We start from the raw sequence: 18021 nt of genomic DNA, 5'->3' as shown, positions 1-18021 counted from the left end.
TGAGCATCTTTTCATGTGTCTATTGGCCATCTGTATGTCTTCTTTGGAGAAATATCTATTTAGATCTTCTGCCCATTTTTTGATTGGGTTGTATGTTTTTTGGATATTGAGCTGTATGAGCTGTTTGTATATTATGGGAATTAAGCCCTTGTTGGTCGCAATGTTTGCAGATATTTTCTCCCATTTCATAAGTTTTCTTTTTGTTTTGTTTATGGTTTCCTTTGCTGTGCAAAAGCTTGTAAGTTTAATTAGGTCACATTTGCTTATTTTTGCTTTTGTTTCCATTACTCTATGAGATGGATCAAAGAAAAGAATGCTGAGATTTATGTCAAAGAGTGTCCTGCCTATGTTTTCCTCTAGGAGTTTTATAGTATCCAGGCTCACATTTAGGTCTTTAATCCATTTTGAGTTTATTGTTGTATATGGTATTAGAGAATGTTCTAATTTCATTCTTTTATACATAGCTGTCCAGTTTCCCCAGCACTGCTTATTGAAGAGGCTGTCTTTTCTCCATTGTATATTCTTGCCTCCTTTGTGGTAGATTAATTGATCATAAGTGTGTAGATTTATTTCTGGGCTTTCTATCCTGTTGCACTGATCTATGTAGCTGTTTTTGTGCCACTACCATACTGTTTTGATTACTGTAGCTTTGTAGTATAGTCTGAAGTCAGGAGGACCTGTATTCTGAAAACTGTAAGATGCTGATGGAAGAATTCGAAGATGACACAAACAGAAGGAATGATATACTGTGTTCTTGGATTGGAAGAATTGATATTGTTAAAATGATACTACCCAAGGCAATCTACAGATTCAGTGCAATCCTTATCAAATTACCAATGGCATTTTTCACAGAACTAGAACAAAAAATTTTCAAATTTGTATGGAAACACAAAAGACCCCAAATAACCATAGTCTTTTATAATCTAATATTAGAAGTAACATCCCATCATTTTTGCCAAATTTTATTTATTGAAAGCAAGTCACTAACTCCAGACCACACTCCATGGAAGGGAATTACACAAGAGTGTGACCATCAGAAGGCCGGATTATAAGAAGCCATCTTAGAGGCTGCCTGCCACAGCTTCTAAAGAAGAAAAGCAAAAAGGGAGACTTGTTAACCAGATACCAGGACTTCTTATGAAGCTACCAATTAGGAAAATGTGGTATTGGCACAAAGGTAAATATATTGACTAATGGAATATAAAGAGAGCCCAGAAACAAATCAATGCATAGAGGGAGCTTTGGAAAATGACAGAGATGATATGTCAGACAATAAGGAAAGGAGGGAATATTCTGTAAACGGAGGTGGAGAAAAATGGTTATCCAAATGAAAATAGGGTTCCTAGCCTTCCTCTCATACCATTAAACAAAGCAAACTTTAAAACTCTTAGGAAAATATAGGTGAACTTCTTTTAGACCTTTAGACAGGAAATCGTTCTTAAATTAGATACAAAGATAATGATTATTAAAAATGGATAAATAGGATTATATTCAAATTAAGAACTGTATTCATCAAAAGATACCTGAAAGACAGATTTTAAAGCTCAGAAACACAACCAAAAGGATTATTATCAAGAATATATAAAGAACTCCTAGAAGTCAATGAGAAAACTATAAGCAATCCAGTAGGCAAAGGATATGAAAATACATTTCTCAAGAGAGGAAATATTAAATATATAAATAAATGTTCAATATCAGAGAACTGCAAATTAAGACCACAATGAGATAAGCCATTCAACTGATAAAAATGTAAAAGTCTGAGAATACTAAATGTAAGAGACCACACAGCTTCCAAAGATCTTGCTTACATTGCAGGGGAAAGTAAATTGAGGCAACCACTTTGGAAAACAGTTTGAAATTACCCCCTGAAGTTGAACATTAGCAACACTCCATCATTAAGAGAGTAGGTGTGAAAACTGTGGTACAACCACACGATGGAATGCTATATGGCAGCCTCCCACCTCCAAAATACACAATAGATCAATGTTAGCAGTATGACATTAAGTACATAAAGTGAGCCTCAAACGATTACATGCCTTTTTATAAAGCTAAAAAGATCTAAAATGAAACAATTCCCAATGAACATGAAAAACACCGTAATACTTTACAGTAAATGAATACTTGTTAAATACTCATATTTAACTTATTCCTCAAATAACCAAGAGTAAAGCAATGATCCCTGTACCCCAAATTCCTTTTATAATATATTACTACCTCTACAAATGCTTTGAGAGGAAAGGAACAAAACCTCCAAATTTTTACAGTCATCGAAAGCAGATTATCTGAAAATGTTAACAATATGTGGCAGAAACATTGTGAGAGGGAAAAATCAAGATTGTTTTTAACCACATTCCTTGTTTCAAAACTTTCCAATGTCTGTCTCTACAGAATCTCTGTCATTAATTAAAACCAACTTGTTGAAGCATCTATGATATATCAATATGAGACAGAATATTAAGATATTTTATTTTCAAAGGAAAAGTGTAAATGACAAATGCTCTGTTTGTATCTGTATGTAAGTGTACATTGCTGTGACCTGGAGTTAACTAAAAAAGTGGAAGATAAAATTTTACAAAATGTATACAAATACTATATATATATATATATATATATATATATATATATATATATATTACTACCTCTAATTTAATGATTCCTAGTGCTTTATTCAGGAAAGGGACTAACCTGTTAAACAAAGATCAAAATCACCTGCCCACCTGTTATGGCTGAGGGAAGCACTGACGGGTGTAGGTACCACAGTCTGTAACCCTTCTCCTTCTATCTCAGTACCAAGAAGGCAGATGAGCTGGAGGTCTGGTAATCCCACACAGTTTACTTCATGCCAACTTTTACCTGAAAGTGCATCATTGAATGGACAATAATGTTTATCAAAAATAAAAGATAAAAATTCCAAATACCTACCTAATCCTCAGCTGAGCAAATATCACTTATAAAGCTATGTCTCCTTATCATTCTAGTATTTTCTGTTACCCAGTAATTCCCAATGTAAAGGAATAAAGTAATCACAACAGTGACAAAATTAATAGCAAATGCATAAACGCTATATGCCAACCCAACTCCTTATCCCCCCACCACCGCCCTAATAACAAAACAATAATAAAACAAATACTTACTCTCCATGAGGTCCAGGTAAACCAAGAATGCTATATAAACTTGGGTGGCATCTCCTATATCTAATTCCATCATTTCTAAATACTGAAAATCAAAATGTAATTGTCAAATAGAGAAGGAAGAATCTCTTAATATTTTCTTTCAAACAACAACTATTCATTAAATAGATAATATATAAGACTCTCTTATAGGTATAGTGGGAGTTACATGGCAATTAAGCCCTGATCCCTATCTCTAAAAAACGTATGGATTGTTAGGGTAAACACACACACACCTGCAATTGTAGGTAAATAAAACTACATGACAGTAAGTGACTAAAAACCAAGTGAGTGGAATAAAAAAACATGACACAACAGGTCAAAGGAGCTCCACTCAGGTGGCTTGGTTGGTGAATGTTTCCTGGCAGAGGTGGGATGCAAATTGGGCCCTGAAGGACTTGTTGTGTATGATTTGAATAAATAGAGGAGGTAGAGTAACAGTGTGAGTAATCACACAAAGGTGGGAATAAGCAACACGTATTAACGGCCTATGAAGAAACCTATCTGCCAGGAGTAGAGACATTTTTTAATAGAACTTTTGTTGGCGCATGTTAGTGGGAGCCTCTATTTCCCTGGTCTCTTATTTGCCTGTGGAGAAAGTCTGCAAGAAGACCACTCCTGGCCTCTCTCCCCACCCCTGCTCACTCAAGAGTAGGGAGTATTTAATTGATTTTTAAAGGACCAAGCAAACTGCTGCTGCTTTCAGACTTGTTGGTCAGCACTGAGCAAACATTCTTCAGGGGCCTGCCCCTGCAAGAGAAGCCTGAGGTATTCGAGCTGTCAGTGACTAGGTGGGGAAGCAGGGACAATGCAGAAGTGAGGCGTCAGCAGACCTGCCTGGGTGCAGATCTGAAGTCACACTTCCCCATCGGCATCCTCCTAAGTGTGCACAGGTACAGGAAAAGAGGGGTGTTATTAACTGTCCTCCTCAAACCTTAAACGTGTTTGAAAATGACACTGAAAAGGCAATTGGGGACCAGGTGGCAAGGTCTTGATGGCCAAGCTAATAGTTTGAATTTTACCCATAAGGAAATTCTCTAAGCATGGGAATAATATAATCAAAATGGTGTTTGAGGATGATAAATCTGATATTGCGTTACTGGATCGACCTAAGTTATTTTCAAACTGAATAATACAAATGCAGAACTGAAAAATCAAACAACCCATATAAATAGTAACATCAAATCTAGAAGAAGTTTTTAAAATTTGTTACTGTTGTTCCACTTACTAAACACTGAGGTAGTGTTTACTATTTGTCAAGTGCTTTACCAATATTAACTGATTTAATCCTGTAACAACCCTATAAGGTTAGTACTATTCTTATCCCCATTTTACAGATGAGAAAACTGAGGAACAATGAGATAAAACAACTTGCACCAAAAAAAAAAAAAAAATCACAAAGCTGGTGACAGAACCAGGATTCAAACCCAGGCAGTCTAACTTTGAGTTCATGTTCCTAACCACCATGATCTCTCTCCATGTTTTGGTTCTTTTTTGGCACTGAATAACATCTCCATTCTAGTGTTTGTTTTTCTCACCTTGAGGGGAAATAAGGGGATCAGAGCAGGAGGATAAAAATCAAGCAAGAGAAGATGAAAAGATCTTCAAAGTGTTCCTTTTCTGGACTGTTTTTAGATTATTATCTATGAAATATTGCTCTCCAGCATAAGACTGCAAGTCTACTAAAGTTACTAGACCAAAGTATCTAGTCCCTGATATTCCTCCAAAAACCCTTATATCCATTCACTGTCCATTCATTGTTTGGGCCATGACTGGTACAAGGCAGGAATTTGCCAAGCAGAGGCAAAAGAGGATTGTGCCTAAACCTTAATCATTGTAGACTACTACATCTTATCCACGGCCCACAAACTGTTTTGCTTGGTTACTGTGAGTATTAAATGAGACCATCCCCAGAACGAGCCCTAGACAGCAAAACTCAGATTAGTGGAGTGGTTACTATGTGGCCTGAGGGGCGATGTATTCAATGTTGTTCCCTCCAGCTAAGAATGGTCTGAGGGAGGGGGAAGGGGGCGGTGTCAGAACAAGAGTTCAACTCATTTAAACAAACAAAAACAAGGTTGCCTGCAGCGGGCAGTGAGCATAAAGGATCCCCTTCGGTGAGGTTCGCGCGTAAACGGCGATCCAATGCGGTTGGGAGTCAAGGGCCCAAAGGGGAGCACGGCCCGTGGGTTCCTCCTGGGGTAGAGGCCTGGACCGGCGCCCTGCTCCTCTCGCGCCTCCTGACCTTAGGGTGCGTGCCCATCCAGGCGTCCTCGGGGGCCCATGAGGGGGCGCCGCCGCCGCGATCGCTGCTCGGGCGCACATCGCTGCAGCCCGCGGTCGGCTGGGACTCGCCGCTCTCCTCCATGCCCTGCCGTGCGGTGCGCCCGTGGTGCACCGCGCTGCGCTCTCCGCGCCCGGCCAGAAGCAGAGACGCGTGCGTTTGGGTTCCGCTTCCCAGTCGTCCGCTGCGCCGGCGCGGGAGAGCTCAGATGCTGGGAGGACAGTTCTGTCAGCCCCACCTTCAGACAAACATAGCTAGAACCTGGGCAAACGCACTCCCCTTTCGGTCTGCGCTTATTCAGATCTGGGCAGATGCTAGGGAGAAAAATGTTCAAGAATACCCCGAGTCCAGAAGCCCTTCATTCTCCTTACGTCAGCGCTGTTTGCAGCTCTGCTGAGAAAGTGGGGGAGACTTAAGGCTTCTTTGCCCTGACATGTAAGCTTAAAGTGTAGAAGTGGATGAGATCTCCAGAGAAGAAAGTGGAAAGGAGAAAGACCAGACTGCCAAGGACCGTATTTTTAGGGTGGACCGACCTTTCAGGATTAGAGGAGCAAGAGTAAACACGAGTTGTTGAAAGTAAACACGAGCGGTCAGAAAAGTAGGATGCAAACCAGCATAGCATAAGCATGTGACTGGGAAGTCAAGGCCGAGGAGTTTCAATCAGGCAAGTAGGACATTTTAAGCATTTACCTAAATCCCTAAAGTGAAATGGGGGGATGCTAGAAGTTGCTTTTATGTTTTCACAGTATCCTCTTCCTGAAGTGTTGAGAATAGACCTTAGGGGTCAAGGGTGGAAGCAGGGACTGGTTAGGAGGTATTGCATTAACCAAGGCAAGAAGTGACTCTCAAGAGTCAAAGTACCAGGCAGAGATAGAACTTCTGCTTCCAAATATGACAGACTAAGACCCTACTGGACTAACCCCCAGCCGAATACATCTAGAAAAATTGGACATAATACAAAAAGCAACTACCAGAATGCCCTGGAATGCGAACAGAAGCGTGACTCTGGTGGGGAGGGCAAGCTTGCTTGGAGAAAGGCAGATGAGGAACCATAAACGAAAGTTGCCCTTTCCTTGGAGTTTAGCTTGGAGCTAAGTGCGGTCCAGGAGGCAGGCTCTTTGGCAGCAGGGGTGCATGTGGGAAAACTCCCAGTTTTTCTTTTCTGGAGAACCAAAAAAGTGAAGCCAGGAAACTTTGAATGCTGAAGAAATTAAGAAATCCCCAAAGGGCAGGAGCCAGAGGGAGGATCCCCTAACTCTGCTCACATCTCTGACAGATCCTGAACCACCTGAAACAGAATTACAGCAGTTCTGTTAAAAACAAAAGATCTGAACTGAGACTAGGGTTATCCTCAAAGAAACAGAGTTTATAGTTCAAATTTAGCCGAGAAAATCACCTGCTAATGCAAAGGAAATAACACTCATCATAGAAAAGCGATAGAATCCAGAACCTCCACAACTTATTATTCATAAAGTCCAGGATATGATTCAAAACTACTGACAAATGAAAATCAAGAAAGTGGATCACATTTTGTAGAATCTGACCCTGAGATGAATCAGATGTTGAAACTGACAGATAAAGATTTTAAAGTAACTATTATAACTCTCTTCAATGAAGTAAAACAAAACATATTTTCAGTGAATGAAACTCTCAGGAGACAAAAAAAAAAATCTCATCAGAGAAAAAGAAAAAAGAATCACAGGGAAATTCTGGACCTAAAAATTAAAGTTTCAGAAATAAAAAAAAAATTCACTGGTTGGATTTAACAGCCAAATGGAAATTACAGAGGAAAAAAATTAAATGAAATTGAAGGTAGAGCAGTCATCCAAGAAATCATCCAAGGTGAACAACAAAGAGAAAAATGATTTTTAAAAAATAAACAGAGCCTCAGAGACCTGCCACATGATACCAGTCAATCCAACATACATGTAAATGAAATACCAGAAAGAGAAAAGAAATAGAATGGGACAGAAAAAAATGCAAGAAATTAAAAATTCCCCACATTTGATGAAAGAAATTTGCAGGTACAAAATGCTAAATGAATACCAAGTAAAATAAACACAATGAAGTCCATGCTGAAGTCAAACTGTTTAAAACCAGATAAAAAGCTTGAATGCATTTTTAAAACTGCATTACATATAAGGAGAAGTGCCTGAAGATTCATAAGTTGCCCTAGAATGTATTACATTTGAATGAAGTCATTAACCTTTGCCTCTACAAGCAGCTGCTAAGCCCTAAAGAAGCAAATGACACTGAAATTAGTAGAGGCTCCTTGAAGCACTGAGCACTGACACTAATTCAAGTAATGAGAGGTAAGTAGATCTTTCTCTCTCACCTCTAAAGATCCCAATCAGTTCAGGTGATGGTACTTATAGAAGCATTTAAGAGTGTTCTCTTCCTCATGTGAGGGGAAAGGGGAAATTTTATAAATCAGTAAGGAGATCCAGTGGAATTAGGTACTATGTGAACAAAGCTCAGACATCTTCAAGGGAAGATTTTCAACTTCAGAAAAAAAAAAAAGTGTATGGGGCAGGGAGGTAAGGGAATCCCAAAAGTATACAGAAAGAACCATAAACTGAAAAAAAAAAAAAAGCAACAGGCTAATGCTATCCTTTGGCAAATAGATGAAGTTCTATTGTTTAGAAAAAGCATGGTATATTTAAGCATAAATATTAAATGCTTCTGACTTTTGATGTCATCGTCTATTATAAAGAGTTGAAGAATGAAAATAAAATGTCTTTTGCCTTTTGTATTAAACAATGGAAACATAAATAAGTCTTAGTGATTGGGAATGGTTAAGAAAGAAAACAAAATATTTAGGAACACTTAACCTAGTGTTTAAAGTATAGTCAAAATGTCTGTTGTGACAATCTAGAGTAAAATCCACCAAGGCCAGGTTAGAGTTTCAGCTTCTGATAGACTGAAGAATTTCTCCTTTTATAAATGCTTCAGTGGTTCACTATATCAGAGAACCAAAGTGGTTAGGAAAAAAGCTAGATAAGTAACAAGTAAAATTCCCCGAGTATACTGGGTGAAATCAAATTCAGTGTAATCTGGCACTTGCTCTACTGATTTCCCATGTTGATATCTGAGCCAGACCATTTTATTCCTACAAAAAAGTCTGTAATGTTTAGGCAGAGACTTTAATTCAGTTAGAGTCTCCAGAGGAAAAATGAACTTTGAATTGTGGTATGAATGTTTAGTGTGTTAAAAAGAAAAAGGTTTGACACAGTATTGTATAAGACAATGATCTCAAGCTGAAAAATGTAGGCTAGCATTGTGGATCAGCTTTTACTTCATTGATTGTAAGAGTGTTCATATATATCTCGTTCCTTCTTTTGTACACAAAGCATACAATTCCCCATTCTCTGTGTTTCCAGGAGAATAGGTGAGATGTTTATACTTTTAGTAAAATATTTAGAATGCTATGATATTTTACTATTCATATTCATGAGCATGTGTGAAGAATCTCATACATACAGAAAAGAATTCAGAATAATCAAAATATGTTCTCTCCAATTTCTCATAAATTTAAGAATGCAATCTAAATTCCCCATTTAAAAAATCAGAATATAGTATATTTAATTTTTTAAAATACTGCTTACATTTGGGAAAAAAACCAACAAAAATAAGGTACCTAGAATAAAAATGAGCAAACCCTTTATGGAGAACATTATAAATGTTATTGAAGCTCATTAGAGAAGTATATCTGTCCATTAATTTAGGTCTTCTCTAATGAGCTTCAATAACATTTATTGGTCAGTTTGGGGGGAATTGGCATCTTTACGATACTCATCTATAAATTGTATAAACTGTAAATTTCAATCACAGTCCCAACAGGGATTTTCTAATACTTGATAAACTGATTCTGAAATGTGGGCATAAAGGGCCAAAAATAACCAAGACCTTTCTGATGAACAAACTGAGGGAACTTATAAAGGTCTGTAATTAAGAGTATGTGATATTTCTACAGGGGTAGATAAACCAACAGAATCAAGTAGAGAGTCATACAAATATGGACAGAGATGACATTGCACATGCAATGCAGAGTTGAGGCAATGAATACATATATGTATACATAATATATACACGTATATTCATATACATATACATATATATGTATGTATAAAAAGAAATTGGATCCCTAATTGTACCATAAACAAAATCTGATTTCTTCTTTTTTTTTCACTCTTTTTAAATTGAGGTATAGCTTGATTTACAATTTTGCATTAGTTTCAGATGTACAACATAGTGATTCAATATTTTTATACATTATACTCCATTTAAAATTATTATAAAATAATGGCTATATTTCCCTGTGCTGTACAATATGTCCTTGTGCTTATTTATTTCATGCATAGTAGTTTGTATCTCTAAATCTCATACCCCTATCGTACCCCTACCCCCTTCCCTCTCCCCACTGACAACCACTACTTTGTTCTCTATATCTGTGAGTCTGTTTCTGTTTTGTTATATTCATTTGTTGGTTTTATTTTTTAGATTCCAAATATAAGTGATAACATATAGTATTCATCTTTCTCTGTCTGGTTTATTTCACTAAGCATAATACCCTCTAGGTCCATCCATGTTGTTGAAAATGGCAAAATTTTATTCTTTTATATGGCTGAGTAATATTCCATTGTATATATATGCCACATCTTCTTTATCCATTCATCTGTTAATGGATGCTTAGGTTGCTTCCATATCTTGGCTATTGTAAATTATGTTGCTATGAACATTGGGGCGAATGTACCTTTTTGAATTAGTGGTTTTTTTTCTTCAGATATATATCCAGGAGTGAGATTGTCCCATTATATGGTAGTTCTATTTTTAGTTTTTTGAGAAAACTCCATACTGTTTTCCACAGTGGCTGCACCAATTTACATTCCCACCAACAGTGTACTAGGGTTTCCTTTTCTCCACATCCTTGCCAATATTTGTAATTTGTAGACTTTTTGATAGCCATACTGACAGGTGTAAGATGATATCTCATTGTGGTTTTGATTTACACTTCTCTGGTAATTAGCGATGTTGAGCATCTTTTCGTGTGCCTATTGGACATTTGTAGGTCTTTTTTGGAAAGATGTCTATTCAGGTCTTCTGCCCAGTTTTTAATCAGGTCGGTTTTTTCTTTTATATTAAGCTGTATGAGCTGTTTATATATTTTGGATTTTAACCCCTTATTGGTCATATCATTTGCAAATATTTTCTCCCATTCAGCAGGTTGTCTTCTCACTTTGTCAGTGGTTTCCTTTGCTATGCAAAAGCTTTTAAGTTTAATCAGGTCCATTTGTTTATTTTTGCTTTTGTTTCCTTTGCCTTAGGCAACATATCCAGAAATAAATAAACAACAACAAAAAAGAAATAAACCCACACACCTATGGTCAATTTAATCTACAACAAAAGAGGCAAGAATATCCAATGGGGAATTAGAAAATGTTCTAATTTCATTCTTTTACATGTAGCTGTCCAGTTTTCCCAGCATCACTTATTGAAGAGACTGTATTTTCTCCATTGTGTATTCTTGCCTCCGTTGTTGTAGGTTAAATTGACCATAGGTGCTTGGGGTTATTTCTGGGCTCTCTATGCATCTTTTTTTGTGCCAGTACCATACTGTTTTGATTACTGTAGCTTTGTAGTATAGCTTGAAGTCAGGGAGTGTGATACCTCCAGCTCTGGTTTTCTTTCTCAAGATTGTTTTGGCTATTGTTAGGGCCTTTTGTGTTTCCATACAAATTCTAAAATTATGTGTTCTAGTTCTGTGAAAAATGCCATTGGTATTTTAATAGGGATTACATTGAATCTATAGATTGCCTTTGGAAGATTGTACCTTTTTTCTTTCTTTGGATGATTGTACCTTTTGACCACCTTCACCCATTTCCCCCATCCCCTGCCCCAGCAGCCACCAATCTACTCTTTGTTCTATGAGTTTGGGTTTTCAGATTCCATATAGAAGAGATCATACAGTATTAACCTTTTTTTCTATCTGATTTATTTCACTTAGTATAATGCCCTCAAGTTTCATCCATGTTGTCACAAATAGAAGGATTTCCTTCTTTTTTATGACTGATATATATAACATCATACACACACACACACATACACATATAGAAATTGCCGGATCATATGGTAGTTCTATTTTAAATTGTTTGAGAAACGTCCATGCTGTTTTCTGTAGTGACTGTACCAATTTTTATTCCCACCAACAGTGTACAAGTGTTCCCTTTTCTCCACATCCTTGCCAGCACTTATCTCTGGTCTCTTTGATAATAGTCATTCTAATAGATGTGAGGTGATATGTCAGTGTGGTTTTGATTTGCATTTCGCTGATGATTACTGATGTTGAGCACCTTTTCATGTACCTGTTGGCCATTGTATATCTTCTTTGGTAAAATATCTATTCAGGGTTTTTGCCCATTTTTAATAGGGTTATTTGTTGTTGGTGTTGGTGGTTGGGTTTTTTGTTTGTTGTCTGTGTTTTTTTGCTATTGCATTGCATGAATTGCTTATTTATTTTGGGTATTAACCCCTTATCAGATACATGGTTTGCAAATATTTTCTCCATCCTGTAGGTTGCCTTTCCATCTTGTTGATCATTTCTTTTGTTGTGTAGAGGCTTTTTAGTTTGATGTAGTCCCACTTGTTTATTTTTCATTTTGTTGCCTGTGCTTTTGGTGTCATATCCAAAAAAATCATTGCCAAGATAAATGTCAAGGAGCTTTTCCCCTATGTTCTCTTGTAGAAGTTTTACATTTTGGGGTCTTACATTTAAGTCCATTTTGAGTTAATTTTTCAAGTGGTCTAAGATAAGGGTCCAAGTTCATTCTTTTGCATGTGAATACTATTTAGTTTTCCCAATACCATTTATTGAAGAGAATATCCTTTTCCCCAGTGAGTATTTGTGGCTCCCTTGTCAAATGTTAATTGGCATATTTCTGGTCTCTAAATTCTGCTCTATTGGTCTATGTGTCTGTTTTTATGCCAGTACCTCACTGTTTGACTACTATAGCTTTGTAATATAGTTTGAAATCAGGAAGTATGATGCCGCCAGCTTTGTTCTTTCTCAAGATTGCTTTGGTTATTCAAGGTCTTTTATGGTTTCATATGAATTTTATGATTGTTTTTTCTATTTCTATAAAAAATGCCATTGGAAACTTGATAGCGATTGCATGGAATCTATAGATGGCTTTGAGTAGTATGGACATTTTAACAATATTAAGTCTTTTAATCCATAAAGATTTATAGTTCCATTTATTTGTCTCTTCTTCAGTTTCATTAATGTCTTATAGTTTACAGATCTTTTACTTTCTTGGTTAAATTTATTTCTAAATTTTTTATTGTTTTTGATGCTGCTGTAAATTAGATTATTTTCTTTATTTCTTTTTCAGATAGTTTGTGGTTAGTGTATAAAATGGCAACTGATTTTTGCATATTGATTTTATATCCTGCAACTTTACTGAATTCATTTATTAGTTACCCCAGCAGATAATAGAGTTTTGCAAAGACTGTGTAATCTACTCCACTGTGGAATCTACTTCTGCAACAAGCTTTATCTACATACTAATTAAATCTGCACTACATCTCATACATATGAATTACTGTTTTCATATTTTATACATGCAGTTATGATTAATAAAATATACATTCTGTTAGTATTTTTTTATTGAAGTATAGTTGTTTTAAAATGTTGTGTTAATTCTGTTAATATGTTTTAGAACCTGCTGAGATCAGGGGAAATTCCACTCTCTTTGCCAGGCCATAATTAATTAACAGGCTGTTTTTGTAAATCAGTAAGGAGAACATTCAGAAAACTAAAATACACCCAAGAACACCAGCAAATGTCCATCAATCCCATCTCATCCCAGAGAAAGGGCAGTGTCAAAAAGTCCCTATGGCCTATGCAGGATAGTCCAAGAGACTCCTTGCACACAGTGGCTGAGGCCAGAGCAGATCGTGCCATTAGGTACTTTTGGTGGTTACCAAAAATACAACTACTGTCATGTGCCAGGTATTATCTTCTTTTTCTTTATATTCAAAAAAGGGTCTTCATTCTAAAAAGTATTGGGAACTATTGTTTTAGATAATAAAATGAAGAACTAAATGCTTTTATATGTTCATAAGATGTTTTTATATGTTGAAAATAGAATGGTTTTTATCTGTTTAAAATAAGATATTTAACCATGTAAATTCAAAATTACTGAGTTTGAAAATTTGTATATTTAAACTAAAATTTTGGTTTTGAGACTTTAATCACCTGAAACCTGCAACTGCCATGTGACTGTGACCATTCAATATCTTTAAAAACAGATGAACATTTGAAAGCACTATGTAGGCCAACTATACATCAGCTATTTAGCTCATTTTTTCCCATTTTTAACTGAATTTTTGGCTTTTCTAGAAATGATTGTCTATATATGATAATTATATAAAAATCATGTAATATTCCAGATTTCTCTCTTCCCACTTCCTATCCTACCCTCCAGTCATGCTGTACTCATTGTGATTTCTCATGTGCTGTGTTCTCTCATTCTTTTGCTTTTATATTTCCATCTGCATGAAATTCCAACCTCTCCCTACCCTCTGCCCACTGTCATTTTCCTAAAACATGCTCTTCATTTTTCAATACTTAGTTCAAAGGCATTTCTTTAATGAGGCATTTCCTAACCACCTTCACTCCCTTCCTTTTCCACCATAAGACGTATACCACTTTATTACATTTATTCGTTCACTGGATGTATCTTAATTATCCATGCATTTCCAGCACCTGTGCCTTGACACAGCAGGCAGTGAGGAAACCCTGAAACAAATAAGTGAATACAATTTAAGAAACATATCTAGTCTTTTCAAATGAGATAAAGGCATGTATTTTAAATTTGTGTAAATGTGTTTGGAATTGAAAAACATTCTCCTATGGTGACTATTATATCGTTCTTGGATGCAGGCCAGAGCTTAGACAAAACTTTGAAAGTGGGACAGTTTAATTTTAGCCCTATCCACCTCGGTCACGGCTCTTTTTCTCCCTCTACCCTCCCATATCCTTTCCCCCTCTTGGACTTGGAGGCCTCAAGCCCACATATCAGAAATCCACAGGATTTGCTTTGTCATCAAAGGGCTTCGTGCTCCAAATGAGGATCCCGTTCTGTTCCCTTCATCAAAGTTTCTTATAGTGCACCTCAGTTTAGGTACTGAGATTACGAACTCTGATTTAATTCACACAAATGTAGGAATGACAGAAACTATTGCCTAAAATTCTTCTCTCAAGTGTTTTTGTGTTGAAATTGGCATCATTGTCAATTCAGATGAATGTTTACATTGTAGGATTTTAGGCTGGTTAAGAAAAGGGAATAAAAGATCCAAATAGTAAAAAAAAAAAAAAAAAAAAAAAAAAGGTATTTCAGTGCAGGAAAAACTATCCCTGTTGATTCATCCAAGAGACTCCCTTCTCCAACGCTGGCCCAGCAGGACACCAGGGCAGGACACCTTCTGCCCCTTTCTCTAGAGAAGAAGGATTCAAACACTCAGCACCCAAATGATTGACACTTAGTAATTTCATAAATGTTTGTGGAATGAACAAATAAGGCAAGCATTTAAAAATGTTTTACATAGGAAGAAACTGATGTCCAGAGAGGTCAAGTCTCCAAAGTCACACATATAATAAGTGACACATGTGAGACAAAAATTTAGCTCCAACTCTAAGCATCCATTGCTCTTTCTAGTGTGTTACTTCTGCCCCAAAGTCATTTATTTCCTCCTCTTCTTGGCTGCTGGAGCCACAGACACCTCAAGACTCTTTCCTGCAAGAAGCCCTCTGTCCACCTCAGAGGGCCTGCCCCTGCCACAGCTGTGCTGAGAATGAGAGTCAAAGAGGTTTTGTTGTCCCTGGGGAAAAACTAAGAGGGAAGTTCCCTGGGCTGGCACAGTGTGGAGAGGGGAGGTGAGCAAAAGTGCTTACTTCTAACATGCATGCAAGAACTATGGGGGACAGTCTGTTAGCAGCAGAGACAAGGAGATGCGTGTGGCTTTCAATTCAACAAGTTTTCCATGGAAAGGGCATTATAAGTGATGAATATTTTGAAGCATAGTTAGCTTTTATTTTTAAATTAGTTTTTACAAATTAACTGTTTTATAACATTGATTCTATGAGGAAAGAAAATCATCCAAGACTTGCATCACTGATTTCTAAAGAACTTGTGGCATAAATCTGTTAGTAAGATGAGGACTCAACTTTCCCGGAGCTTCCCCTTCCTCGCTCCCCACCCCTCAACCCCCATCTTTAAAATGATCCACTGTTACCTACCCTATCATGCCCTCAATATCCTCAGTGACTAAATGAACACTCTAAATTGACTAAAAGTTTTAAATAGGTGTTTTTCAAGGTGCATGGCTGTGAAACTTGATTTTATCTATAGACCAGGCCGTAATTATTTTAGAACTCTGCACAGCTGATTTCATTAAAATGTCATTAGAGGTCATACAGGGCGCAGCACCAGTGTAGTTTTGGTGCCTCATTTCATTTTTCAAAAAAACATGGATTTGGATAAGCTTTGGTAACAGAAGTGAAATAAGACAGAAACATGGTTCCCTAGCTTTAATGCCCTGCATTTGTAAATGCAGGGCATTAAACCAAGTTTTGCTGAGGAGTGGGGATTCTTAGTCTTGAAAGATGAGGGAAACAGGCCAAGAAAGGGAAAGAAGGAAGACAGAACAACATGGAGATGGTCTCCATGGAACCTTTCGAATAGCCCCTCCAGCAACATGTCCCCTGCATAAGTGGCTGTGCCTTCGTCTGTGCCTCCAATGTGGCTGGCGTACATTCCCGTCATGGCACCTCTGACAGGTGTTTAATTCTCAGCCTGCCCTACAAAACTGAGAGTGAGGGCAATTCCTGAAGGAGGATGGAGCAGAAGGAAATGTCTGTAGGCCATTAAACATAAAAGTATGAATGTTAGCTAAGACGTTGGAGCAGGAGACAGAGACTCGGAGGCTGCAATCACCCTGGGAGAACATGTAGGGCTAGAAGAGTAGTACACGGTGAAGGGGCTTGCACCCAAGTAGACTCAGAGGAGACCAAGGAGGAGAGATGACACAACAAATCCAGGAAGGTGAGAACTGAAGATAGTTCACTGAATCTTCTAATACTGAGGTCATCTATGGCTTTGCCAGAACAACCTCAGTAAAAAAGTGGGAAACCACATGCACCATGGTAGGAGAGATGGAAAATGAAGAAGTGGAGAAAGCAAGTGTAGAGCTCTCTTTTAAAGGGGCTTGGCCAAGAGAGGGGATTTCTAGAAAGAGAGCCAAGATTTTTTGTTTTTTAATTCTTTAAGGATAGAAGATGACTGAGTTTTTTTTTAATTTCTTTTTTTTTCTTTTTCTTTCTTTTCTTTTTATTGACTGACTGATTGATTGATTGATTGTTGTGTTGGGTCCTCATTGCTGCACGCAGGCTTTTTCTAGTTGTGGCAAGCAGGGGCTACTCTTCGTTGCCGTGCACAGGCTTCTCACTGCAGTGGCTTCTCTTGTTGCGGGGCACAGGCTCTAGGCACACAGGCTCAGTAGTTGTGGTGCATGGGCTTAGTTGCTCCGCGGCATGTGAGATCTTCCTGGACCAGGGCTCGAACCCGTGTCCCCTGCATTGGCAGGCAGATTCTTAACCACTGTGCCACCAGGGCCGTCCCCTGATTGAGATTTTAGCTTGAGGGAAAAGAGCTGACGGAAAGGGACAAGTTGAAGGTTCAGTAGAGTGGAGATAAATGGAGAAAAGTCCTGGACTAGAAGGGAGAGGATGGGATCAGAAGCTCTGTCATGAATAGGCACCTGCAAGTAAGCAGTGCATTGGTAGGAATATTAATTAGAGACAGGGGCATTTAGGGAGTTCAGTAAAGGAGGTGATATTCTTTTGAGGAAGGGAGGGGGTGGAAGGAGAGTGAAGAAGGTGTCTAATAGTTGCGGAGAAGTTTGGATACAACTAGTAAAAAGACCGTGTCAGGCAAGCTGGGATTGGAGGTCATCAATCCAACCTGCACACAGATAAAGTCTACACAATTCCACAGAGAAAGAACTCCAGATTTCTTTACTAGCTTTCCTCCATTATGTTCAAGATTAAATATCCTTCGATAGTGTATCCTAGCAATTTCACTTTACCTGCTAATTTACCTTCCCTCTTCCTTCCTTCTTCCTTATACTTCTCCTCCAGCATGTACAGATTTTCCCTCTCTTTGTGACTCTTTGTCAGTTTGGGTCATTAAGGAGAAAGAAAACCATCTAAGTGAATCTCCTCCTTAACATGCCACCCTGTCAGGAGGCTCAGGACCCTGAGTTGGCAGGTAGAGGACCTGGCCCCCAAGGGGCTTTCTTTCATTTCAAGGGTTCCATCTGGCTCTAAAATTCTCCAGGTCTTCCAACTTGATCTTATTGGGGGTCTACTCAGTCAAGAATGAATTTAAAGAGCACTTGAGTGTGAGGAAATGCAAGCATTCTGCCTTTGTGGAAGTTAAAAAACTGTTTATCATAGTAGTGAATCATTAGGTGACTTTCCATTTTAGAGCTCTACCCATTTAGTCAATA

At 37.7% G+C, this 18021-nt stretch overlaps 1 protein-coding gene across 2 annotated transcripts in view; it reads right to left on the bottom strand.

Annotated features, from left to right (window-relative positions):
* Positions 1-5582, bottom strand: part of LOC102988927 (tRNA-splicing endonuclease subunit Sen15) — a 41202-nt gene extending 35620 nt beyond the window's left edge. The window contains exons 1-4 of one of the 2 annotated variants that reach the window (XM_028488432.2): positions 5416-5582; positions 3135-3216; positions 2718-2853; positions 955-1084 (exon numbers count right to left, since the gene is read on the bottom strand). In XM_028488432.2, coding sequence (XP_028344233.1) covers positions 1015-1084; positions 2718-2853; positions 3135-3216; positions 5416-5538 — 411 coding nt within the window. In that variant the 5' untranslated portion in view covers positions 5539-5582 and the 3' untranslated portion in view covers positions 955-1014. Of the gene's footprint in view, positions 1-954; positions 1085-2717; positions 2854-3134; positions 3217-5415 lie in introns of those variants that run through there. The other variant, XM_007116749.4, reaches the window with a different exon arrangement.
* Positions 5583-18021: the final 12439 nt, after the last annotated feature.

Source organism: Physeter macrocephalus, chromosome 4 (genome assembly GCF_002837175.3).
Source record: "Physeter macrocephalus isolate SW-GA chromosome 4, ASM283717v5, whole genome shotgun sequence".
In the NCBI taxonomy this organism is placed as follows: domain Eukaryota; kingdom Metazoa; phylum Chordata; class Mammalia; order Artiodactyla; family Physeteridae; genus Physeter; species Physeter macrocephalus.
Note: the sequence above shows the minus strand (reverse complement) of the source record. Positions and strands in the feature narration are given on the sequence as shown.